The sequence below is a fragment of the Podarcis cretensis genome, assembly GCF_951804945.1.
Source record: "Podarcis cretensis genome assembly, chromosome: 9".
Classification (NCBI taxonomy): Eukaryota; Metazoa; Chordata; class Lepidosauria; order Squamata; family Lacertidae; genus Podarcis; species Podarcis cretensis.
In genome coordinates this window covers 15857192-15883168 of record NC_137178.1, presented here as the reverse complement: position 1 = coordinate 15883168, position 25977 = coordinate 15857192, and the positions used below count along the sequence as shown (strand labels likewise).

General features: G+C 46.3%; 1 protein-coding gene across 1 annotated transcript in view; it reads right to left on the bottom strand.

Annotated features, from left to right (window-relative positions):
* The window catches only part of PTPN13 (protein tyrosine phosphatase non-receptor type 13), a 174659-nt gene that overhangs the window by 4351 nt on the left and 144331 nt on the right, over positions 1-25977 (bottom strand). The window contains exons 32-45 of the mRNA XM_079991282.1: positions 24902-25060; positions 20984-21155; positions 20677-20887; positions 19798-19868; positions 19162-19223; positions 12537-12648; positions 11265-11399; positions 9516-9598; positions 9040-9095; positions 7731-7834; positions 5566-5714; positions 4877-4967; positions 2104-2441; positions 224-439 (exon numbers count right to left, since the gene is read on the bottom strand). Of these exons, the coding sequence (XP_079847408.1) occupies positions 224-439; positions 2104-2441; positions 4877-4967; positions 5566-5714; positions 7731-7834; positions 9040-9095; positions 9516-9598; positions 11265-11399; positions 12537-12648; positions 19162-19223; positions 19798-19868; positions 20677-20887; positions 20984-21155; positions 24902-25060 (1959 nt within the window). The remainder of the gene's footprint in view (positions 1-223; positions 440-2103; positions 2442-4876; positions 4968-5565; positions 5715-7730; positions 7835-9039; positions 9096-9515; positions 9599-11264; positions 11400-12536; positions 12649-19161; positions 19224-19797; positions 19869-20676; positions 20888-20983; positions 21156-24901; positions 25061-25977) is intronic.

Sequence of the window (25977 nt, the reverse complement as noted above, 5' to 3'; positions counted from 1 at the left end):
TGTGGTTTCACCCACAGCGAATCTAATTGAAACATTAAAAGCTCAGAAGAAAATGCCACCTATGGTAGTTAACCTGTGAATTCTCTGTGTATATATCAAAATTGAAACTATACTTCCCATGGGGAAGTTGTATCTTTCGTACCCATTGCATTAGAAGAACAGTGGATGCAAAATAAGCAAGCTAGCCAAATAACTGTAGGAAGGAGAATGGATAGTCACTCACCTCAAGATCCTGGCTGATCAGTCCCAACACCACGTCTATGCAAATAAGCGTCCCTGATCGTCCAATGCCTGCGCTGCAATGAGTGATGATCGGCCCTGATTTGTGGATGTGCCTCATGTAGGATATGAAGGTGAGCAAATCATCTGGCTGAGAAGGTGTGTCATGATCTGGCCAGGCAGTAAAGTTTAGGTGGAAAATACGCCGGAGTTCGCCAGTCTAGATTTTAAATTAAAACAAAAAACCCCCAGAAAGAGCAAGAATTGAGGCTTCTGTGAGGAGTAACAAGTCTCTAAGCAAATGCAAAAAGCTGCCACTTTTCAAAAACCCAACAGGCAGCTATCTCATGTAGAGCTTTCTCCCTCCTCTATTTGAGTATTGTTAATGTTGTTCACTACTATTTATACAGCTGGAGTTTTTGTTTGTTTGTTTTTCCATGGACATTATGTTACATGAATATTACCGTATTTTTCGCTCTATAACACGCACCCGACCATAACACGCACGTAGTTTTTAGAGGAGGAAAACAAGAAAAAAAATATTCTGAATCAAATGTTGTACTAAACTATTTAATAAACAACCGGTATATCAGAATCATATTACAACCATGTAAAGTGAACAGCAGTCAACAGTGGCATTAAGAACCATCATCACTGTCATTAACAAATGAAGAGAGAATTTTAGGTTCGAGTACTCTTCTAGTCTTCTCTGAACCCCAAGAACTAATCACTGCTAGAGTCAGAATTTATGAAGTTCAGTTGCTCACAATCACTGACATCACTTTCTTCACTATCTTCATATAAAATGTCATCTTCTTTTGCATCCAAACCATTGCTAATGCCACATTTTTTGAATGACTGTGCAACGATTTCCTCCTTCACCGTGCCATGATGTTTTCACCCATTCACAAACTTCCTCCCTTGGAAGAGGGAGGGAAAGAAGGAAGAGAGATGGAGAGCTCACACTTGTCCTAGGCAAAGCAGCCAACTCCTATGGGCCTAGGTGCCTTCACCCCCCCATTAAATATTTGAGGGAGTCATCCCCGACCTCCATTGTGGTATGTGAGGTGGGGCTTACCTGGCTGCCCCCCAATATTTTTTGAAGTTGGAAGAGGGAGGGAGGGAGGGAAGGAAAAGAGAGGGGGAACTCACATTTGTGCAGCTGCCTTGCCTCGGAGGAAAAAGAGGAGGAGGAGACTCAGGGACACAAGCCTTGTAAGCCGCTTTGTTTGAATTTACCGGTGAGGTACTGGGGGAGGGACGGAAGGGGATGCCCTCTTTGTCCCTCCTTCCGGCTCATTGTAAAGAAAGCAGAGTAAGAGCCGCTTACATTTGTGTAAGGGAGAGCCATAGAGCAGGCAGACAGGAGAAAGAGAGGCTGTCTCCCTTTCCCCACCTTGGCTTTTACACGCTGCGCGCAGCTCTTGCCGGCTTCCCAGCTGCCTCCCTTCTCCCACCTCGCTAAAAAGCCATAGAGCAGGCAGGCAGGAGGAAGAGAGGCTGTCTCCCGACACTCAGCTGTTGCCAGCTTCCCAGCGAGCCAAGCGGAGGAAGAGAGGCTGCCGAACAGCCAGCAAGAGCGGCTCCTCCCGCCTGCATTCGCTCCTTAACGCGCACACACATTTCCCTTTTCCTTTTAGGGGGGAAAAACTGAGTGTTATGGTGCGAAAAGTACGGTAACTTATTATATTCCCTTTCCCTCGTGGTATTATGTATATGTTCTCTTTGCTGCAGAGACCTTTGGGTGACACGCAACTAACACGTTCAATAAATAATACTAGGAAAAAACCGAAACAGCAAATCTGCACCTGGCAAACACCCCGACTTCTCAGCTCCCCTCTCCCACAAAGCCATTCTGCAAAGTGTGACACCCTGTTCCCTTACCTGAATATCCTCTAGCTCCATAACTCGAATGACAAAGCCTTTAAGCTGTTGCAGCCTCACCAGAGCGAGACGGAGCTTATCGCTGATCATCGTGGTTTTTCCGAGGACGTCAGGCCAGTACCTTTGACATTTGACCTTTTCGCCTTCTACTTCCTGGGTCATCATGGCGACGAGAGTGCAGTTCTGCTCCCAAGCCATTTGCCAGAAATCCGCCACAGTGGTGGGGAGGGGTCCTTGGCAAGCAATATAAACATATTCCTTACTCCCCACCAGCATCCGGATAAAACTGGCATTGATGTAGCCACCTTCGGCCCCCAGGGGTACCCTTGTGGTGTCATCTGTAATTCCAAAAACAGAAGAACCAGGAATGTAAAAGGTGTTTTATCACCGCTGCTCTTATTGCTGCTGCTATGACATTTATTAGGAGACATGGGTGGCGCTGGGGGTTAAACCACAGAGCCTAGGACTTGCCGATCAGAAGGTCGACGGTTCTGCCAACCTAGCAGTTCGAAGGCGCGACAAAGTGCAAGTAGATAAATAGGTACCGCTCCGGCGGGAAGGTAAACGGCGCTTCCGTGTGCTGCTCTGGTTCACCAGAAGCGGCTTAGTCATGCTGACCCCATGACTGTACACTGGCTCCCTTGGCCATTAAAGTGAGATGAGCACCGCAACCCCAGAGTCGGTCATGACTGGACCTAATGGTCAGGGGTCCCTTTACCTTTACGACATCTATTTGCATGAAGTTTTAGGAAGTTCAACGGGATAGGACTCTGTCCGCAAGAGTCTACAATCTTTAATTTGACACGGGGGGGGGGCACAACAGCGGAGGGAGGTGTAAACATGGGAAGAATAATTATTTCAGTTACATATACATAGGCTTAGTCACAGTACAGAGACTAGTGAGCTATGCCAAAGACTCACAGCATAACCTCAAACACAACAACACGAAATCACATTATTTCATAGCTTCTTCAAAATGCCTTAGCACAGCTGTGGACGCAATGCTAAAACATGTGGGAAAGCAGGTGTGCAAGTTCTTTCCTAGTGTAGTCCAAAAGGCATGTGCATCTCCTCAGCAGTGAGGGCTCGAACTCCAAATATGGAGAGAGGTCACTTAATAGCAATGTTCTCCCCCCTTGGGACATTTACATGCATGAAAACTGCACACTCAAGTCAGATCCACACACCTGCTTTCTCCTCTTCTCTGTCAGTTCAGAAGCTGCCTCCTAGATGCGAGTCAGAATAAAGTGCATTGAGAAAATGGGGAAGAACGATGTAAGAAATGGCTTGCAAGGTCAAGCCAAAGGTCAGCTTTACTGAATCCTGCACTCTTGTCTCCAGCAATAGCTAACTGGACAGCCCTGAGAAGCTCTCATGTGGGGCATGATAGAGAGTACCAGCCCCTGTTGGCTTGGCCCCAGCCAAATACACCACATGCAGAAAACCCAACATTTTTCAAGTACACATCTGCAGTTCCTTATTAGTAACTTGAGGCTATAGTCCTTCAGGCAGAACTTCCAAGAACCTTCCTAGGAGATCTTGGATCTCTTGAATCTGAAGCTTGTTATTTTGATGAGGACTTTCATACTTTTCGTGCATAAGAGGGCAATGATCCTAACCACCACTTCATACAAGCAGGAATCACATCCCGGAAAATAAACGTCTCAATATACTGCAATCTATAACACCGTACTGTTTTCTATTGGGAAATTTGATGGAGCTCTGCATTTCTGGAACTTGCCTTTCCCATTAAGTATCTCTTGGGAAATGAATATAGAGGGTGAGCAAGAGAACAGTGAGATAGTGTGTAAACTCTGCCCAAGCAGAACGGACACTGGGTAAAGGTTAGTGGATGCAGCGTGATAACCAGGACAGAATACTAAATTATTTGCTGTACAGTCCATGCATGTGTCACAGTGACCTAGCCTTATGTTTTCTTTGGGAGTCCTTTTCTTAAAGGGGGCATTGGCTCAAGTGAGATCTTTTAAATGTATCTGAATATAGTGGCACATATTAACTGCTCTCAGGAAATAGACTGCATGGGATTCAGTCTCAAGAGAGTTTACTTGGCACTTACGGTGTCAAACAGAACGCCGTTACCACCCAAACACCTAATACTAGGTACGCAGGGCTTGCACCCCAGGGGCAAACTGGATATAATGAGGCCAGCAATATTTCTCGTTCACGTAGCTGCCTTGGTACGTCCCACAGAATTGTTGTCTTGGTGCTTAAACGCAGCTTTCCCATTTGGCACTTCTCCAGCCCTAGAGAAGCTTTCTTAATTCAAAATATCCCCCCAACATCCCAGCTGATATCAAACTACGGCTCTTGAAAGTGACCAAGCAGATTGCGACCCACTAAGCCACCATCCTCTATGGATGAGAAAAAGCGGGGGGAGAGAAAGGGTACCAAACCCCAAGCAGGAAGTGAAACAAGATATTTATCAAGTGTCAGGTGGGCTACTACTTATGCAGGGCTGGTGTACTGTGTTTTAGCTGGTTGGATAACCATTTTGGCATGCCTGCCACTGATCCGAGGTCCACATGCCGCAAAGGAGCCACCCTACTCATTCGCTTTCCCCTTCATCCTCAGTTCACCAAATCCCACCTTGGGGAACATCCATCGCACCTCTATTGACACAATCAATACAGATTATCTCCTAGCACAGAGAATTCACGCACAGTTACCAAGCTGAGGGTCCTTCGGAAACCCTTCAGGAAAGGATAAAGAGACAAATTAAACCGCAAATGGCCTTTTGGAAATCAGGACTCACAAGGCAGTATGTTCTTATATCTATTCTTCTTCCTGTTTTCCTTGGTTTGGCCCACCAAACACTGATCCAAGGGCTTTAGGTCTTGAAGATTCTGTAATGAGACGCGTAGTTGACTAACATCATTTAACAATACATGTACATGAATTTTTTTAGAAAAACAACAACACCAGACTGAACCAGGCTTAAAGTATGTGTAAGCAGATTAGTTTTTATGGTGTGCGTGTAAGAAAACATGTAAGAATGTAGGGGAATAAAACAAAAACAAACGACCTGAGTTTTCGGAGGGGAAATGTCCACTGAGAATCAGAGGTGAGTGAAGCAGACCTGTTTGCATTCCCATGTTATCTCCTATCATATTCTGAGAAGAGACATGACAGCCGTCCCTCAGGGCCTGTCACATAGAAGATGGAGAAAGCCGGAACCAATGGTTTCAAGTTACAAGGAAGGCGATTCCTCCTAAACCTCAGGAAGAATTTTCTGACGCTAAGAGCTGTTTGACAGTGGGGTAGTCTCCCCAGGGAGGTTGTGGGTTCTCTTGAACAGGAGGTTTCCAAGCAGAGGTTGGGTGGCCATCTGTCATGGATGCTTTAGTTGAGATTCTTGCCTCGCAGGGGGTTGGACTTGAGAACCCTTTGGGTCCCTTCCAAGTCTTAGGATTGTGTCCACAGCGCAAGAGAGTGCACACTCACCTCAATCTCTTTTGAAGGGACGCCTTGTTCCAATAGGCCTCGCAGCATCCGGATAGTTGACTTCAATTTGGACCCTGTATATTTGCCCGAAGGAAGGACTTGGACGATCGGAAGTGCGGCAAGCTCTTCATCGGTGACTAAAGGGCAATCTGGCATGGGAAGGAGATGGGATTTATGAGCGCCTATAAAAATCCACCTAAATCCAGTCTTATGCTGCCACCCCATGAAATATAGCAGCAGTTGCCTGCCTGGCAGCACGTGCCACTTTCAAGTTGTCAGCGGCTGATGAAAACATATCATGATTATTGCTTTTGTAAAGGCTCCCCGTAAATAACTTGGGTGGTAAGCAACCCCCCGTTTCTCATTATCCCTCCATGCTTGGTGCTTCAAAGGTTGCTACCGACAGCGGTTTTCTCAGATTTTTGTGAACGTCGGCTCAAATTTAACAGAAACTAATAAATAACCATCTGCATTGTTAGCGTTCCTTGCACAATGAGTGCGGTGCAGACCCTTTATGCCAGGCAAATTCGCTGCGTTTTGCAGACAAGGTAGATTGGTTTGTAAGCCGTAGTCTTACAGCTCAAACATTGGTGCCGAGCGGTTGAGGGGCAGTTCTTGAAGAGACAAGCACACCGTGTTTTAAAATCACATGTTTTACCCCAAAGGTTCCCAAGAACTGTGTTTGCGAAGAGTGCTGTGGGAGCTGAGCTCCAGTTTCCAGGATTCTTTGGGGGTATTTATTTTATTTTATTTTATTTATTATTATTATTATTTATTAAATTTCTATACTGCCCCTTCATCCGAAGGTCACAGCGCGGTTCGCAATATAAAAAACACAAAAAATACATACCATGATAACAAACAAAAACAATAACCCCTCCCAGTTTAAAAGGCTATAGATTGTTTAATCAGTCAAAGGCCTGGGAGATTAGCGGTTAGATTACTGCAACATATTATATGTGGGGCTGCCTTGAAAGACAGTTTGGAAACTTCAGCAGGTGCAGAGATTCAGCAGCCAGAGTTGCTCTCCGGAGTAAGATGTCTTGAGTATGTAACACAATCCTGGCCTACTGCACTGGCTGCCAATCAGTTTCTGGGCCCAATTCAAAGTGCTAGTTTTGACCTATAAAGCCTTAAACAGCTCAGGACTGCCTCTCCCCATATGAACCATCCCAGACACTGTGGTCATCATGTGAGGCCTTTCTTTGTGTTCCTCCTCCACAAGAGGTCTGGAGGGTGTCAACACAAGAACGGACCTTTTCTGTAAGTTAAAAGTAAAGGGACCCCTGACCGTTAGGTCCAGTCGCGGATGACGCTGGGGTTGCGACGCTCATCTCGCTTTACTGGCCGAGGGAGCTGGCATACAGCTTCCGGGTCATGTGGCCAGCATGACTATGCTGCTTCTGGCGAACCAGAGCTGTGCACGGAAACGCCATTTATCTTCCCGCCGGAGCGGTACCTATTTATCTACTTGCACTGTGTGCTTTCGAACTGCTAGGTTGGCAGGAGCAGGGACCGAGCAACGGGAGCTCACAGTGTCGCAGGGATTCGAACCGCCAACCTTCTGATCGGCAAGTCCTAGGCTCTGTGGTTTAGACCACAGCACTACCTGCGTCCCCTGCCTTTTCTTTGGTGGCTCCCTATTTGTGGAATGCTCTCCCTAAGGAAGCCTGCCTGTTGCCAAGCGAAAATGTTTTTCTATAACTAGGCCTTCTGCTGATTGAACATTCCATGGCCTTTTAAATGTGTTTGTGGGAAGGGGGGCAGGTTATTGGTTTGTTGTTGTTTTATTATGTACTTTATGTTCTCATTTTGTATTTTTATGTTGCGAACCACCCTGTGATCTTCAGAGGAATTGTGGTATACAAATCTAATTAATCATCATAATAACCACCACCCACTTTTTAAAGAAAGCCAGGTCTTTGTGATTAGGGAAGTGATGGGATAAGTGTGGGGTGACTGAAAGACTTAAGCACCCAGCAAGGACATCGCTGTTCTATAACCGCCCCGTATAAGAGTCAGAACAATTGTTTAATAAAGATGGGACAAAATCTAACCTCTGTATAAACTATGTGGAAGCAAATCAGAATGAATACTGAATAAACAGGTTATCTGCAGAAGACCAAAAATATTGCGAATTGGCCCCTCTCTCTTTGATTGCTTACCTTTAACAGACTGCTGCTGGTTTATTGATTCAATCGGTAACTCGTCACTTCCCCAGGTAATCTCATCGTCGTCTCCCTGACCCACCAGAGGCCGCTGGGGTAATCTTAAAAATACAAACATTTCCTTAAAAAGACCCAAAACTGTGTCTGCATTCCCCCACCACAAGGGACAAAAAATTATCTTGAGAAACAAAACGTTCCAAGCAATGGAAGTTCAAATGAAAGTAGGAATTACCAACTTAATTAGATTATATATGCCAATTCTTAGTATGATTCATGTGAGGAAGGTAGTTTCCATTTGCGTTTTTATGGCCATCTTATTCAACATTCTACGAGGGCACAGAAAACGAAGCATAATCTGCAGAAGGCAAAGGAAGTCTGACCTTAACGGCATGCCACATGAAATATGGAATGGAACATGGAAACATATGCCCATTATATCCAGCCCCACCAGCACTATACACTGGGTGGCTTCCCACAAAGAATTCTGGGAACTGCAGCTTCTTAAGGCTTCTTCTGAGAGTTGTTAGAAGACCTGTCTATCCCCACACAGTGCTAAAATTTCCAGAGTTTCCTGAGGAGAGAAACTGATCATTAAACCACTGAGAACTGTAGCTCTCTGAGGGGAATAGGGTTCACCTAACACCTTTCAGAAAAAGGGATGCGGGTGGCGCTGTGGGTTAAACCACAGAGCCTAGGACTTGCCAATCAGAAGGTTGGCGGTTTGAATCCCCGCGACAGGGTGAGCTCCCATTGCTTGGTCCCTGCTCCTGCCAACCTAGCAGTTCAAAAGCACGTCAAAGTGCAAGTAGATAAACAGGTACTGCTCTGGCGGGAAGGTAAACGGCGTTTCCGTGCGCTGCTCTGGTTCGCCAGAAGCAGCTTAGTCATGCTGGCCACATGACCCAGAAGCTGTACGCCGGCTCCCTCGGCCAATAAAGCGAGATGAGCGCCGCAACCCCAGAGTCGGCCACGACTGGACCTAACGGTCAGGGGTCCCTTTACCTTTACCTAAAACCTTTCGGAAACCTTAACTAACTACAATTCCCACGACCCTTTGGGGGATATCATGCCTGTTTATAAAGTGGTATGATGCTGCTTTAAATGCACAGTGTAGACGGAGCCCAAGCTGTTGGGTTCCATGCAACAGCAAGAAACACCCATTTCAAGTATATCACTAAGTGTGGCTAAGACTATATTATCACACGGTATTTTTATTTCAATTTTTTGAGCTATCAAAACCAGTAAATATGAGCCAAATTAAGGAGGACTGGCCTTGTGTATATCTCCATTTTTTAAAAAACCTCACCTTTCAGAAATCCTTTTGTTATTACAATACTCTTCACAGCCATTTATTTGGGGTGGCTAAGGAGAAAAACAGAACATTTGTAAAATAAATTATAATTACATAGCAGGGAACTAGCAAGGTAGAAAACTTCTATGCAGCCACCATTTTGTGCTGACAACCACAACACCCGCCAAAGACGCTGATAATACTATGAGAATTGCCAGACAGTCAATATTTTGGATGGCTTTCAATCACATATCAGCAGATTAGGTTGCACAATTTTAATCATTTATATTTTCTTTTTTAAGCTGCCCTTTACCGTAAGGTCCCGGGGGGAGGTAAAATATACAATTATGAAAACAAATAAAACAATTACAGACAAAGCAAAAATAAAAAAGTGAAAACTATTAAAAATTGCTGCATATATACAACAATTACACATATAAAACCAGTGCAATTTTTAAATAAAAAAAATCCTGCTACCATATTTATTTTACCTCTGGGAAATCGTCAGGCAACGATGACCCATCACAGTCTGTGTCTTCTGATTTCTCTTCTGCAAGTTTCCCATTTGCCTCTACTGGGAGAGAAACATGGCGTCAAAAAATAAGAAAAAAAACACACAAATGATCAGGACCGATAGGCTTTAATCACTCACTAAATGCAAGTGTGTGCCACTATTTAACAAGGCTAGGGCTGTGGGGGAAGGCAGGGGGCTGCTGGAGATTTCCCCCGGTTGAACATCTGCCTGCCACACAATTAATAAAAGACATAGGAGACCTGCCAGAAAAAAGAAGGATTCCTTACTACATCCATGAGGCTAACTTGGAAAAGGTCCAGCTGCTGCTCCTTAAATGCTTAGCTATCTGAATAGTATTGCCAAGCACAATAATTAAGGGTAGGAAACAACTATCAGCAGCTGAAACACAGACACTAAAGGAACCACTTATTTCTTCAGCAAATCGTTTGAAGGGAAATAAGCTACCAACTTTGGTGAAGGGATCTATTTCTGACTTTCCTATTTCTGAGCCTTTTATATTTTCATTATGCTTTGTTAGTTTTTCTACTTGTTTGCTGTCACCAGGAGTTGGCCTGAGTGTGTGTGTGTGTGTGTGCGCGCACACACACACACACACACTGACACCTATGTGACGTTAACATATGAGAGTGCTGGAGGTGAAATAGTTAAACAGGTTACCCAATCAGAACCCAGTGGGGTGGAGTCAGAGGGACTATAAAACCAGCTCTGGGGGGGGGGTGAAGGGGAGTTCGTTGGGTGGTTGGTCAGAGTGGGAGTGAATTGGGATAGAGTCTGTGGGTAGGTTGAGTTAGGGTAGCGAAATAAGTTGAGTCAGGAACAGTTAGGAGCTAGGAAGACAAGTAACTATCTGAGAGGTGATTTAGTGAATGAGAGCAGGTAGCGGAAGTTATAGGTCTGGATAGGCACCCCATGATTGTAATTGACCGATACCATTTATGAAACCACACGGTTGTTAAACTGCAATAAATAAACAAAAATTTTATGTTCCAATTTAACCCTGACTGGACTCAGTATTGTACCAGGTAGGGCCTGGGTGGTGGCAGCGAGAAATAAAGTGGTGGCACAGGGATCAATAGACAGTGAAACGTCCAGGGACCCTGTATGATCGCCACAACCTCTTCCTCCCAGCCTGCTCCCTCTTCTCCCTCATCATCGTCCCACCACCAATCCCCTGGCTCCGAGCCTTCTTCCCCTGGGGGTTTCCTTGGGGGTTCCCCAGCTGATGCCTCCCACCAGTCCTCTGCATCTGGCCAGTCCATGACTCATCATCACAACTGAGGCACCACCACCAAAAAGCCCCTTCTCTCAAGGAAAAAAAATGTTGCGGTTTAGCAAGACTCACACAAACATTTCAAATACACAACACACCGGTGTTTATTTTCCAAGACACCATGAAATGGGAACCTCCAGCTTTGAGCCTGAAACTATGTCAGGCAGAACTCTGCAACTGCTAAAGATCAACGATTTTGCCAACGGTTTACTTTAAGCAATGCTTATCAGCAACTTCTGGCTGAGAAAGCTTCCCTGGAAGTTAATGAGCGTGCAGACCGAATTAGCACTAACAAGGCATTTGCATCACAGATAGCGACGGCCTAGTAAGAAATGAGTTGCAGGCCTAATAAAATTCAATCTTGTGAAGTACATCAACTCTGGAATGGTCTCTTATTGGTGGGATTTTTTCCACCGATGGCTCATTTGACTGTACCTGGCAGGTGGTTCCCAGATGCGGCGTTACTACGGTTTAGCAGATTCTGGGCTTCTTCATCTACAACATCTAAAAGGTACTGAATGACTTCGTTGTGATCGTCCACATCGTAAGAATCATCGTCTTGCACTTCTGCTTTAAATAAAACAATGTCACATAGCTGTTGCTGCCAGGGAGAAGAAAATGAGGAACATGTGGAGTTGCAAAGCTCCGCTCCCCTTGCTGAAAGGCAATACCATTTTTAGATAATCTCTTCTTTGTTTCTCAGTGCTAGGTAATCCTTGAAAAAGAAGCAAGCAGACTCAATCTCCCCTCCCCTTCCTTGGAAAAGAAGGAAATCATGATAGGACTGTGTGATCTACGCAAGTTTACTCAGCTACCATTGCTTGCGTTCATCTAATTTACTCTTGTCTCTGTTTCTCCATGTTTCTCACACCCTTCCTCTGGTGTAATCTGGAAATCTATATCGAAAGCTCCTTGAGGAAGAGGCCTGTTCATAGCAAAACACCCGGATAGCACTTTGGGTGGTAAACCCATTGAAAATCACAGACTTAACAGCCATACTGATTACTGCATTTTTCACTGCATAAGGCGCACCTGACCATGAGGCACACCTACTTTTTTGGGGGGTAATTCAAGGAAAAAAATATTATTTAAAGGGAGTGCTGAGCAGAGCCTGTATGCATCCCAGGCTCTGCTCAGCGCTCCCTTTCATGAGCCACACACACACTCCACACAGCTCTTTAAAGGGAGCGCGGCTCTTGGGGGCTTTTGCGGGAGGTGGGGGAAGTGAGAGAGCCGCGCTCTGTCCCTTCTCCCACCTCCTGCAAAAGCCAGGGATAGCCGTGCGAAGCCTCCCCAGGGCTGGTGGGGCTGGCGGTGGGGGAAGCCCAGCTCCCCCCCCCCAGCCCCAAAGAGCAGGTTGGGGCTGGTGGGGGAAGCCCAGGTTCCCCCCCCCCAGCCCCAGGGACCACACATTCGCTCCATAAGACGCACAGACATTTCCCCTTAGATTTTAAGAGGGGAAAAGTGTGTCATCTGGAGCGAAAAATACGGTAAGTTCAACGGGTCAATGCTAAGTAAGACTTGGTTGAATAGCATCCAAATAAATATACAGTTCTAAGAACATTATTGTTCAAGAACATTATACTGAAGCTGGACAATACAACTTAGAATACTTAGGCACAGCACCCTCATTCATTTTACTGTTTCAGTGCACTCCTAAAAAGCTTTTATACGAGACACAAAACTGTCCCACTCTGTCATCCTTACCTGAGTTGTTACTGTAGCTGGAAAAATCAGAGGCGTGACTACTAACGTCTTTAGATACGGTGACATTCCCTGGCCCTTTTGGATAGTGGCTGTTGTTCATTTCACCATTAACCTAACAAAACCAAGAATCATAAATCACTTTTCTTTTTAAGCACTGCTGGCAATATGGGTTTAGGTATTTTGGCCCCACGATTCAGGGAAGTATGCAGCTCGCTGCTGGAGCACACGTGTAGCTCGCAGAAGGCCCCAGATTCAATCCCTCTCATCGTCTAACTAGGTATGTGTCAGGGAACTGCCATCGGAAGGACAGGTGGTGAGAAGGCTTCAGCAGAATAGGAGAGCCTCTTCTTCAGGAGAAGAGGGAACCAGTAGGGGGAGTGCGGGAGCTCCAAAGGAAAGGGAGTCGGAGGGGAGGCTCTGGGATACTTCCAGTGAGAACAGCGAGGAGGTATCAGAACAGCCCATAAGGACTCCCACCCCCCGCCGGAAGCTGTCACGCAGGGAATCCAGGAGGCGCATGTCGGTGAAACAGCTTTTATGTTGGAAACGTTTCCGCAAACGCCCACTGTCAGATTCTACCAGCGACTGAGGGAGCCATGCTCAAGGGCTCTTCTCAAGGCAGGGTTTCACTACACTGAGTGAGCTCTGAGGGATCCAGCTTTAACGCACAAGCTGCTCATTATCCCACCACAGCAATCTGACAGTCCCTGAAAGCAGCTTGTGCAAAGAGAGGCATCATGAGCAAACCAGCCGGAGGCGGAGATGGGGGAGCAGCTGCAGCCGGTCCTAGCCTGGAAGAAAGGTACAGGATGTTGGAGGTACAGTTAGCTCTGCAAACGGCGAGGCTGGAGGAGAGGAGGGCTCATGATGCAGAAAAGGGGAAAGCCGCCCAGCTCTCGAGGAAAGTGCCAGGACTGGTGCAGAAGTTTGGGGGTGATCCCAGGAATTATCAAGCCTTCAGGACAGAGATGCAATATGCCCTCAATCTGCAGTTTGATGATTTTCCTGATGAGGATTCGAGGGTTGGTTTTGTGATTGGGCATCTCGAAGGCACAGCCCGGGATTGGGTGAGGCCACTAATGGCAGCCAATAATGAAGCCCTAAGGGACACAAGGAAGTTTTTTCGCGCCATGGATCTGATGTTTTCCAGCGAGATTGAGCAGGGAGTGGCGCGCAGGCAGTTAATGGCGTGTAAACAAGGGAACCGATCTGTCCGTGAGTACTGGACTGAGTTCACCATGTTGATCCATAAATTAGGATGGGATTTGTCAGCGGAACCGATACAAATGCTGTTCGAAGAAGGACTATCTTCGGCAGTGAAAGACGAACTTTCCCGGGGGCCCAGGGCGGAGTCTATGGACCTTCTGACTAAATCAGCGCTGGCCATAGGCTCACGCCAGGAGGCCAGAGCCTTGGAGAAGCGGGAAGGGAAAGGGGAGCGTTGGAGGGATTTCCGCATTCCAGAGATGCCAGAGCAGCCTTCTCTGCCAGCAGAGCCGATGGAAATCGGAACAGCGCGCGCGCGCGCAATTTCAAACCCCAGTGAAGGGCGGAAGAAGGAGGGGAAAGGCGCCAAGAAATGTTTTCTCTGCCAACAGCCAGGTCATTTTGCCAGAGTTTGTCCGCAAAGAAAGGAATGGCAAGGAATGGCGGGAGCTGTTGGGGAGGAGGGAGAAGGAGCTAAGGAGCAAGTAAAAGCCAACGCCTGGCTGCCACCGACGGGGCACAGCAGCCAGGCCAAGGAACAGTAAATGTGCCCGCGCCAGAACCCCCAAGACCAGCTCTTGTAATAGAGGTATTGCTGGAGCTGGCAAACGGACACCCACTAAAAGTGAAGGCGCTATTAGACTCAGGCAGCTCCTGCAACTTTATGAGTAAGGAGTTTGCAGCCGCCCATCAGATACAAACCATTCCTTTAAAAAATCCCCTGCAGGTGACCACGATTGATGGGAGGGCGCTGTTGGGGGGAGAAGTAGACCAGCAGACGGTCCCCATGACAATGAGGGTGGCAAGACACACGGAACGGATAGCGTTTAATATAGCCACGTTGGGAGGAGCGCCCATCATTTTGGGGATGAGCTGGCTAGCGCTGCATGATCCGCTTGTGGGATGGCATCAGAGAGTGGTTTCCTTTGGGTCAGCACATTGTATGGGACACTGCACAGAAAAAGGGGGCCAAGCAGGCACTCAGGCCACGTTAGCAAAGATAGAAGCAATGGAACAAGGTAGGGTACCACGACAATATGCAGATTTTGCCGACGTCTTCAGCGAAAGGGAAGCAGATAAACTACCCCCGCACAGAGCCTTTGACTGCCAAATCAACTTACTTCCAGGAGCGCAATTGCCAGTGGGCAAGGTGTATGCAATGTCTGACAGAGAGATGCAGGAGCTAAGGGAGTTTATTGACAAAAACCTCAAGCGTGGGTTCATCAGGGAGTCACGAGCGGTGGGGGGTAGCCCAGTGTTCTTTGTAGACAAAAAAAACTCGGACAAACCGAGATTAATTGTGGATTTCAGGGCCCTAAACGCAGTGTCCGAACCCGTGACCTTCCCTATGCCCAGAATCGATGACATTCTGACCCGGGTGAGAAAAGGGAAGATTTTTACCAAGCTGGACCTGAGGGGGGCGTATAACCTGATACGTATGAGAAAGGGAGATGAGTGGAAAACCACTATGTTCACCCCCTTGGGGGCATTTGAGTACTGCGTTATGCCTTTCGGCCTCCAGGCCGGTTCCGCAGTATTTCAATCATTTATTAATCACGTACTGGGACCATTGCTGTACAAGAACTGCGCTGCGTTCTTGGACGATGTGCTGGTGTACTCAGAGGATGAAGAGCAGCATGTGCGAGATGTAAGAGAAGTACTGAGCAGACTGCAAGAAAACCAGCTGTGGGTGAAACTGGAGAAGTGTCAGTTTCACGCCAGGGAAGTGGAATTCCTTGGGTACCGGTTGTCGGACAAGGGGCTGGCCATGGATCCTAGCAAGGTGCAAGCAGTGCTGGAATGGAGGCCACCGAAAACTAAGAAAGATGTGCAGAGGTTTTTGGGGTTCGGAAACTTCTATCGGAAGTTCATCAAGAACTTCGCCCATTTAACAGCCCCCATCACGGATTGTCTCAGCAGTAAGAAGAAATTTGTCTGGACGGAAGAAGCGCAGCGAGCTTTCGAAAGTTTAAAGAGGGCGTTTGCTTCGGAAGAACAACTTTTACACGTGGATCTGCAGCAGCCGATGAGGGTGGAAACCGACGCGTCTGACAGAGCGGTGGGGGCCGTGCTTCTGCAGCCAGGAGCGAATACGTCGGAATGGAAGCCGTGTGCCTTCTTCTCGAGGAAATTGAACAAGTCTGAGAGGAATTATACAGTGTACGACAGAGAATTACTCGCTGTCCACGAAGCGTTCAAGAGATGGAGACACCTGTTGATTGGAGCGCAACACAAGGTTCAAGTACGGACAGACCACAAGAATCTAGAATACTGGAGAACAGCCCGAGTGTTGAACCAGAGACAAGTAAGATGGGCGCAAGAGTTCTCCAAGTTCAATTTTGAGATTCGCTACGTGCCAGGGGCTGAGAATGTCAGGGCGGACGCTCTCTCCAGAAAACCTGAGTACTTGGAGGGGGAAGGAGGGGCGGAAGAAAGACATATCATCTCAGAGGACCACTGGGTTTGTGGGGCGGCATTGGTGGGGCAAAGAGAACTGGTAGAGGGTATTGGAAACGATGAATATGCCCAAGAGAAACTTAGGGAACTCAGGGAGACAGGTGAAAACGCAGGGGGGTTTGAGGAAAAGAACGGAAAACTATATTACAAAGGGGCGCTCTACATACCAGGTGGGGAACTAAGAGGGCGAGTGCTTAAGCAGTTGCATGACAGCCCCACGGCCGGGCACTTCGGGCAGCACAAAACCATGTGGTTGGTTACCAGGGAGTTTTGGTGGCCCAAGGTGCGGGAGGACGTGCGGGAGTATGTCAGGGGATGCGACAGGTGCCAAAGAGCAAAGGGAGAGAGGTTGGCGCCAGCGGGGTTATTGGAACCCTTACCCACCCCAGAAAGGCCATGGGAGATGGTATCCATAGACTTCATGACCGATCTACCGAGAGCCAAAGGGAAAACCGCGGTCATGGTGGTGGTAGATCTACTAACTAAGATGTGCCACTTTATAGCTTGTTCACATGCAGTGACAGCGGAAGAAACCGCAAGGTTGTTTGTGGAGCACATTTTTAGGTTGCATGGCGCCCCCTTGAGGGTTTTGAGCGACAGAGGAAAACAATTTACTTCTAGGTTCTGGAGGAAACTAATGAGCATGTTGCATGTGGAGGTAAGTTTTTCCACCGCCAGGCACCCAGAAACAAATGGGCAAGCAGAAAGGGCAAACGGGGTTTTGCAACAATATCTGAGGTGTTATGTAAAGGACAGAGAAACTGATTGGGTGGACTGGTTACCTCTGGCAGAATTTGCCTACAACAACGCGGAGAACGCGTCCACAGGGGTGAGTCCCTTTCTAGCCAATTATGGGTGTCATCCTCGGGCGTTTCCAGGAGAGGGCGGGGGAAGGTGGAGTGTACCTGCAGCGGAAAATTTTGTTGAAGAGATGGAAGCGATCCACCGTCAGCTCCAACTCAACTTAGAGAAAGCCAAAGAAGAATATAAGAAGCAAGCTGACAGAAATAGGAGGGAAGGCGAAACCATAAGGGTGGGTAACCGGGTGTGGCTATCCACCCAAGGACTGCCGTTCAAGGGAGGGTGTAAGAAATTGAGACCCAAACGGTTGGGACCCTTTGAGGTCATACAGCAGGTCAACCCAGTAGCATTCAAACTCCGATTGCCCAGTCACATGAAATTGCACCCAGTATTTCACAGGTCATTACTGTCGCTCTACAGAGAGGGGTGTGAGTGGGGGGAACGTGAGAGGGAGGTCACCCGGACACCCGTCATAGAAGAGAGAGAACGCAACATGGATGTGGCAGGGATCATTGATTCCAGGTGGAAGGGGAATCAGGTGGAATACTTGGTAGAATGGGAGGGGGAGGAAGAGTCAGAAAACGCATGGGTACCGGCAGAGGAAGTCAAAGACGAGATTTTAATAGAAACGTTTCATCGGCGTTTCCCAAGTAAACCACAACCAGTGGCAAGGTTTAGGAGGGAACACTTCGGGACTACAGATGAGGAAGGGGAGTTTGAAGGGTTCCCAGAGTCGGAAGTGGAGGTGGAAACTGATTCCGACGAAGGAGAGGAAGAGGGGGAAAGAGGCGGTAGGCCGTGGTTAGAAGTGTTTGAATCCTCGGAGGATGAGGGGAGTTCCTTCCAGGGATTTCCGTCCTCGCCGCCAGTAAGAGAAGAGGCGGGAGGGGGTGAAGGGGGCCCTGGGGGGGAGGTGGATGTCAGGGAACTGCCATCGGAAGGACAGGTGGTGAGAAGGCTTCAGCAGAATAGGAGAGCCTCTTCTTCAGGAGAAGAGGGAACCAGTAGGGGGAGTGCGGGAGCTCCAAAGGAAAGGGAGTCGGAGGGGAGGCTCTGGGATACTTCCAGTGAGAACAGCGAGGAGGTATCAGAACAGCCCATAAGGACTCCCACCCCCCGCCGGAAGCTGTCACGCAGGGAATCCAGGAGGCGCATGTCGGTGAAACAGCTTTTATGTTGGAAACGTTTCCGCAAACGCCCACTGTCAGATTCTACCAGCGACTGAGGGAGCCATGCTCAAGGGCTCTTCTCAAGGCAGGGTTTCACTACACTGAGTGAGCTCTGAGGGATCCAGCTTTAACGCACAAGCTGCTCATTATCCCACCACAGTATGACATGGTTCAGACAGCACCAAACCATGGTTTGGCATTACATGAAGGAACCTTTCTCCAATCACATGCTCCATTTCCCACCCTGGCTTGCTGACTGACCAATTAAAAATGGCTTGCTATTAACATCTGAACTAGGCAAACTGTGGTTCGTACAAAACATAGCCTATATCCACAAACCAGAATTGGGAACCATGGCTTGATAGTGGTTTCCAGTTCTGGTTTGCAGGCAAAACCTGCCTAGTTCAGGCCTAAGAGTCGACTATGGTTTCTCTCTGAATTCAAAACAGGGACGCTACAAGGAAATGAGGGAAGCAGTACTTTTAGGTAACGCTAAACAATTGATTGAATTGGCTTACAGAAAGACAGAGGAAGGAGGCTAGTCTGATATCATGAAACATGCAAATTTTAAATAAACTTTTCCAGGCACTTCAAAACTTGACTAATCTAATATTTTTTAAAAATCCAGTAAATGGCATTATCTGATTCATGTCTACTTCTGCTTAAATACTGGGTATTTAATATTCATTAATAACTGAACAGTCAAAAATGCTGGGTGGGAAGGTTTTCTCCCACTGGCAGAAGGAATTTCCTCTGTCAGAAACAGATTTCATCTGCCAGAAGAATCCCCTTTCTTCAAAAGGAAGGGAATCTGCTGGATCCAGCTCCAGCTGTTGACAAACTGAAGACCATGTGAACAGCCAAGATCACCACTGATGTAAATTTGCCCTGCGCAAAGCTGTTCCCCTTTAAAACACAAACATTTCATTGTGCGGCGCAATTCCTCCTGCTGCAGCAACAAGGGGAGAGAGTAACTGTTCTCAGTTACTTACTTTCGGTGCATATGCCTCAGGTCCTGTTTCTGCTTTGCCATAGGGGTCTCCAAGTAAATGACCTACGAGAATGCATGATTTGTTATTTTTCAACAAACCAATAGGTATCAAATTATAACTTGAAATTTAGCCATCTTGCGATTAAAAGTTATTATCTTTCTTAAATGTAATTTTGAGGTTGTTGTTGTTGTTGCTGCTGCTGCTATTATTATTATTATTATTTATTTATTATTTCAATTTAAATACCACCCTTTATCAGAAGATCCCACTGGTCGGTGTACATCATTAAAAACGCATTACGGAGCATCAATGATAAAAACATAATAAAAATAGAAAGCAAACTGATGGACAGCCTAATAATAGTAAAATAGTCATCATAATAACACTCTTCTCCCCCACATTTTCACAAGTCATAGACTATTTAATAGCCATAGGCTTGGGTAAAGAGGAATGTTTTTTTCCTGGTGCCTAAAAGACATGTAATGATGGCGCCAGGTGAGCCTCTCTGAGCAGAGCATTCCACAGTCAAGGGAGCCACCACAGAAAAGGCCCATTCTCTTGTTGCCACTTTTGAGAAACTATGCACAGCACAATAGGAAATCAACTTGTAAAACTTGTATACATTTATGCCCTTACCATTATGCTTTATTGACCTTGGACATGAGTTATCGGGGCCTTTGGACCTTGGAAACACTGGATGGCCATCCCTGAGAAAATAAGAAACTCTTAAGCACAGTTTGTACAAACGGTTCAAAATACACCTGAAATCTGTCTGTAGTCAAGACGTGCAATTCTTCACCACATTATTAACTGGGAAGAGATCATATGTGATCTCTGTGCTGGATTGACCAAAACTTTCAATATACATGCTTTAATTTGATGGTTTGCTTTTAGTTGCATCCTTGCCTATGTTCTGGTACATATGCAAATATGAAACTTGGTTATTCTTATTTTCGTTACTCTTTTCTCTTAGCACTACAAAAAAAGGGGCATTGTGTTATGGGGCCTCTGAAACGTGACACAGTTTAAGGCCTCAGCATGTCTTAATCTGAGCCCAAAATATATGTACCGTAGATTCTGGCGTATAAGACAACTTTTTAACCCTGGGAAATCCTCCAAAAAGTCGGGGGTCATCTTATACGCTAGGAATGGGTTTGCTGGGCAGCAGCAGTGGATGGTGGGCTCCACGCCAGGAGGAAGCCGCCTAGAGAAGCCAGCTTAGCATCGCTGGGCAGCTCCTCTGGGCATCTTCCTCCTGGCGCGGAGCCCGCCGCCCACTGCTGCCGCCGCATATAAGACTGGGAGTATAAGTCGACCCCACAAATTTGGGGGGGTCGTCTTATACGCCCAGTTGCCTAATATGCTGGAATCTACAGTACATTACTGAAATTAAGCCGACCGGGCTCTTGTCAGGTGCCTGGAAGGAAGACTGCATGTAGGCCACCTTGAGCTGCATCATGGAAGGAAGAATAAAGAAAATAAACAGTACAGCATTTAGCCATTCCTAAGAAGTACCTTGTTGCTTTCAACACCACTGTTGGAAGCGACATCTCCAGTGTCCTCTTTGCTTCTTTCAAAGTCATGCCCTGGGTGCTGATCCCATTAATGTAATGGATGACATCCAAGGCACGAAGAGTCCCTTCTACGGCTGCGGCAGATTTTGGAGCGATATCGCTAATGTATAACACTTGATAAAGGCTGTCGTGACCACCTGCAAGGGAGATGCCTGGAGGGGAAAAGGAGAAGAAATAGCACCATACATATTTTGCTTTTGCAAAACAAAAGAGGACGGATGGGCAGATGCCATGAAAGTTTGGATTACCCAGTTCTTCTTTATGGCATGTCAGGGTAATGTCAGGCAGTAGATGTGGCAGCATGGGAAACTTGGGGGACTCCAAAACACGCCCAAGCACCAGCCTGACTGTCTTTGGAGCAGCTCGGAGGAAACTGACAGCATCTGTGTGGCTCATGTTAGTGACATCTGTATCATTAACCTGTGAAGATGAAGATCAAAGAAGGAGAGAGATCTGAGATCAGCAATGATTTAAACAACCTAAGCAGCATTTCCAGACAGTGAAATGATTGTCTGACACTATTATTTTACTTTTAAAAGACAATTGTTTAGGGAAGTTTTTAATGTTTGATGCTGTTATTGTTTTTAATATTCAGTTGGAAGCTGCCCAGAGTGGCTGGGGAAACCCAGCCAGATGGGCGTGGTATAAATAAATTATTATTATTATTATTATTATTATTATTATTATTATTATTATTAATGCCTGTCATGGTTGAAATTGTTATGATATGGATGCAATGCAGCTGCAAAGTGCTAGCTTGAAAAGTAAACATGATGGGAATGTTGGGACTGTCCGTGGGAAACAGAGGGACAGTCAATTCACAGTGCGAAGCACCGGAATTAGCTCAGAGTGTAATATGAGCTCTTCCGTTTGTTCCTGTCTAGGAAGTGCAGGAAGTGTTTGTCACTAGACTGCTGGAGTTTGAAGAGAGCAGTCATGTTTTTTGTAATGCTGCAAAGACAGAAATAAAGGTATGTAAATACGTTTCTGTCTATCTCTTTCCCCTGCCAGGGGGCAGGAAAGAGGGGTGTGTTCTTCTCACACTGAGAAGGATCGCCTATCGAGACCTCGCCTGGATCTTGCTGGGGAATGCAGCCAGGGAGGTCAACAGGGAATCATGCCGGGTGCCTGGGAGAGTTGCCAGTTTCTCCTGATAAAGGCTTGATTTCCGACATCAATATATAAAAAAATTGTCCAGTAGCACCTTAGAGACCATCTAAATTTGTTCTTGGTATAAGCTTTTGTGTGCAGGCACACTTCTTCAGATGCCTGTCATGGTGATTGGGGAGGGGGGGAGAGGGGGCAGACATTTTATTTATTTATTTATTTCACAAAATTTATATACCAATTGATTGTAGAATCAAAGCTGTTTACAAAAACACATGGGATTTGCACAAGGACCCCTGCAGGTGAGATACACACACACACACACACACACTGCAAGATACAAACACTGAAGTTTGGAAGAGGGAACTACAAACAGTATGAATTAGGATACTAGCATCTTCTCGGTGAAAATCAGTTAATTTATACCCCATTTTTTCCTCATAAAACACATTCAAAGGAACTTGCAAGAAGCAAAATTAGAGAAAAGGTGCACAGCACTAAATAGTATGTAACAGCACCAAATAATACATAATAAAAACCAACATCAAAGCAAGCACTCAGAAGGATAACATAAAAAATGCATAGAGGCAAATCACCTTGAGAAAGTCTAAATGCTTGTTAGAATAATACTCCTGAAAGGAACCAGCAATGCGCCCTTGGAAAGGACGTGTACAACCAATGCGGCCGTCACAAGCTATTGTTAAGTAAACTGTTCTTGCACTGACAGCCACTGTAGCTAAATATAAACTAACAAGGCTATCATGGAAACTTTTAGGTTTGAGATGTTGCTCCAGCAGACCAGGCTATATGCACAGCCACTGCAATTCCTTTAGCCCACTGCAAACATCTTTAGTCTGCTGCAGCAACAGCCTCAGTGCTGCTGTTTTGCCTTTCCCCCAAGTTTTATCTTCTAATTTTATTTATTTATTCAATTTATATACTGCCCTTCAAAGATAAAAGGGAGCCACTGTTCTCGTGTTGCCACCCTCTGGACCCTTTGTGGATTTGTTTTGCAACGTAACAGGAAACAAACCAAGTGGTCCTTTTTCTTCTGCTTCACCCCAACTCACCTTGATCAGTCGATCTCCGGGTTGTAACCTCCCATCACTTTTGGCAGGGTCTTGAACGACGTCATGGATGTAACAGCCAACGTTATCATTGCCTTTGGTCACAGTGAAACCAAGGCTACCCTTCTCTGATTTAGTCAGGACAACATGGAGCTCCACCTTGTCTCTTCAGCTGTTATTTTTGCACTTTCTGCAATCTTTCGTGTTTCTGAATTTTCCTGAATTAATCTATTTATAGAATCTGTGTTCGATGCGACACTAGCCGTATTCACATCCAACCTTGTTGTCAACTCTGTTAATTTTTTAGAGTTCTCTGTCGAAAGTTTTGTCAGTGCTTCCAGGGATTGATTTATTTTAAGTAGAGCCTGAGTCATAGGATCCATAGAAGCTGGTGTTTTTTCCTGCACAGCTGCAGTTCCTGATATAGAGGCCCTTTTCTTGTGAGCTTGTTTTGCTTTCTGCCTTGTTACTATCTCATCTGTAGGGGCACTCATATCCTCAAGGTCGTTCTCACAGAGTTGATTCCCAAGTGGAAAATCCCACTGTTACTTTTTCAAGTGCAACAGTTTCAGATAGAGCCCTCTAGAGGGAGCATTCAATTGTATCCAAATGGCAAAGATGGAAAAACAACAAAGAAGCAAGGGAGTACAACAGTAGCCAAAAGTTTCCAATATCCAAATTGTAAAGTCTCTATTTTTCTATGTGGCCAAAATGCAACAAAGTACATCTAAGGTCCGATAACTTTTTTGCAAACAAGTCCCCACTTCTCAGAGTTTGACAGACCACGTCCCAGGTGTCTTGTTTGGGCAGCCCGACCCCAGGGGATTTGGCAATGGAAGTTCTTAATTTTCCATTAATTTTCCAACAGATTAACAACGTTCCAATCCCTTCCCCCCTTCTCCTGCCAGTCTGGGGGGAGGTTTTAAGTCCGATGTCAGTTTGACAGCTTAAAAAAATTGGAAAGGTTCCCTTTAAGTGCAGCTTGATTTTCGTTGCTTTATTCCTTCTGCAGTTCCGGGGAGGCAGACTTCCTTAATTTTTGCCTTTCCCGTTTTCAGCCAATTTTATTTTTTAAAAGTCCCGTTACTTTTCCAATCTTACTCACGGGTGTTGTGGTCAAATTCCAATTGCAGGAAGAAATCGGCGCTCTCCGCTCATGGCGACGCGGCTTCACTCCGCTAGCTGGGTGACGACTCTCAGCACCGCGCTTACCCCGATGCCGCTCAGAAGCCTTTAAAAAGGCTCCCTCACAGTACCGGGGGGCGCAAAAGGTGCCCACCGAATCTCCTTTGTTCACAGGCTCCGCGCCTGTGATTTTAGGGGTCCCCCGCTTGCCGTAGCGGGTAAGACCCGAACTAACGGAGCAGTCCTGCCTCGGAGCTCGAGGCTCGGACCGCCATTAAGCGCTGGCGCCGACCGGAAGTCGGGACCCCCTGACCATTAGGTCCAGTTGTGACTGACTCTAGGGTTGCAGTGCTCATCTCGCTTTATTGGCCAAGGGAGCCGGTGTACAGCTTCTGGGTCATGTGGCCAGCATGACTAAGCCTCTTCTGGCAAACCAGAGCAGCGCACAGAAACACCGTTTACCTTCCCGCCGGAGCGGTACCTATTTATCTACTTGCACTTTGACATGCTTTTGAACTGCTAGGTTGGCAGGAGCAGGGACCGAGCAACGGGAGCTCACCCCGTTGCGGGGATTCAAACTGCTGACCTTCTGATTGGCAAGTCCTAGGCTCTGTGGTTTAACCCACAGTGCCACCTGCGTCCCATGCTCTTCAAAGAAACAGAGCATAATAACAAGAGGAAAGCTTTTGCCTGGCACCTAAAGATATGTAATGAAGGCGCCAGGTGAGTCTCCCTGGGGAGAGTATTCCACAAATGGGGAGCCACTGTTCTCGTGTTGCCACCCTCTGGACCCTTTGTGGATTTGTTTTGCAACGTAACAGGAAACAAACCAAGTGGTCCTTTTTCTTCTGCTTCACCCCAACTCACCTTGATCAGTCGATCTCCGGGTTGTAACCTCCCATCACTTTTGGCAGGGTCTTGAACGACGTCATGGATGTAACAGCCAACGTTATCATTGCCTTTGGTCACAGTGAAACCAAGGCTACCCTTCTCTGATTTAGTCAGGACAACATGGAGCTCCACCTCCTGGAAGGAAGCACATTTTCAGCACGTATCAGACTGAGAACTAGCAACACAATACACATACACAGCTACATAGATCTGCATGTGTCATCTATCTATGTGGTGGTATTTGAGGAATGCAATTTCTGTGAACAAACCAATTTGCACCTCCTGGACTAACGTGCAGATCAGAACATAACTCTCCCTTAGATTTTCCTCTGAATTTTGCAATGCAGTTGTTGGCTCAAAAATGTTCTGCCACATTTTAAAAACAGTATACAGTGGTACCTCAGGTTACATACGCTTCAGGTTACATATGCTTCAGGTTACAGACTCCGCTAACCCATAAATATTACCTCGGGTTAAGAACTTTGCTTCAGGATGAGAACAGAAATCATGCTCCGGCGGCTCGGCGGCAGCAGGAGGCCCCATTAGCTAAAGTGGTGCTTCAGGTTAAGAACAGTTTCTGGTTAAGAACGGACCTCCGGAACGAATTAAGTACTTAACCCTAGGTACCACTGTATTTTAAGCATAAAGAATGTTTAGAAATATGCAAATTGAGACAAAATGGATGGTATTCAACTAGTCTTTAATCAGAGAATACCCACTGAAACAAATGGCTCTAACTTAGTCATGTTAATCAATGTGAACATCAACCGATATTTTTAAATATGGGTTTCTGTTTGGATTCTTTAAAAAATTGCAGATTAATGTGTGGAAGCAGGATGGAGAAGATCTATGAATGAATATGTGCAAAACTGACATGAGACAGAAATAGACTGATCCACTCGTTCCCAATACACAAGGATAGTTCAAGATAGCATGACACAAAGGAGGAGATAATTGAGGTCAGGTATGCATGTCACAGGTGTCTTTTGGGCAGTTTCTAAGTGGATGCACTAAAAATAGCTTCTGCAGTTTGTACCTGGAGCCCATTTGAA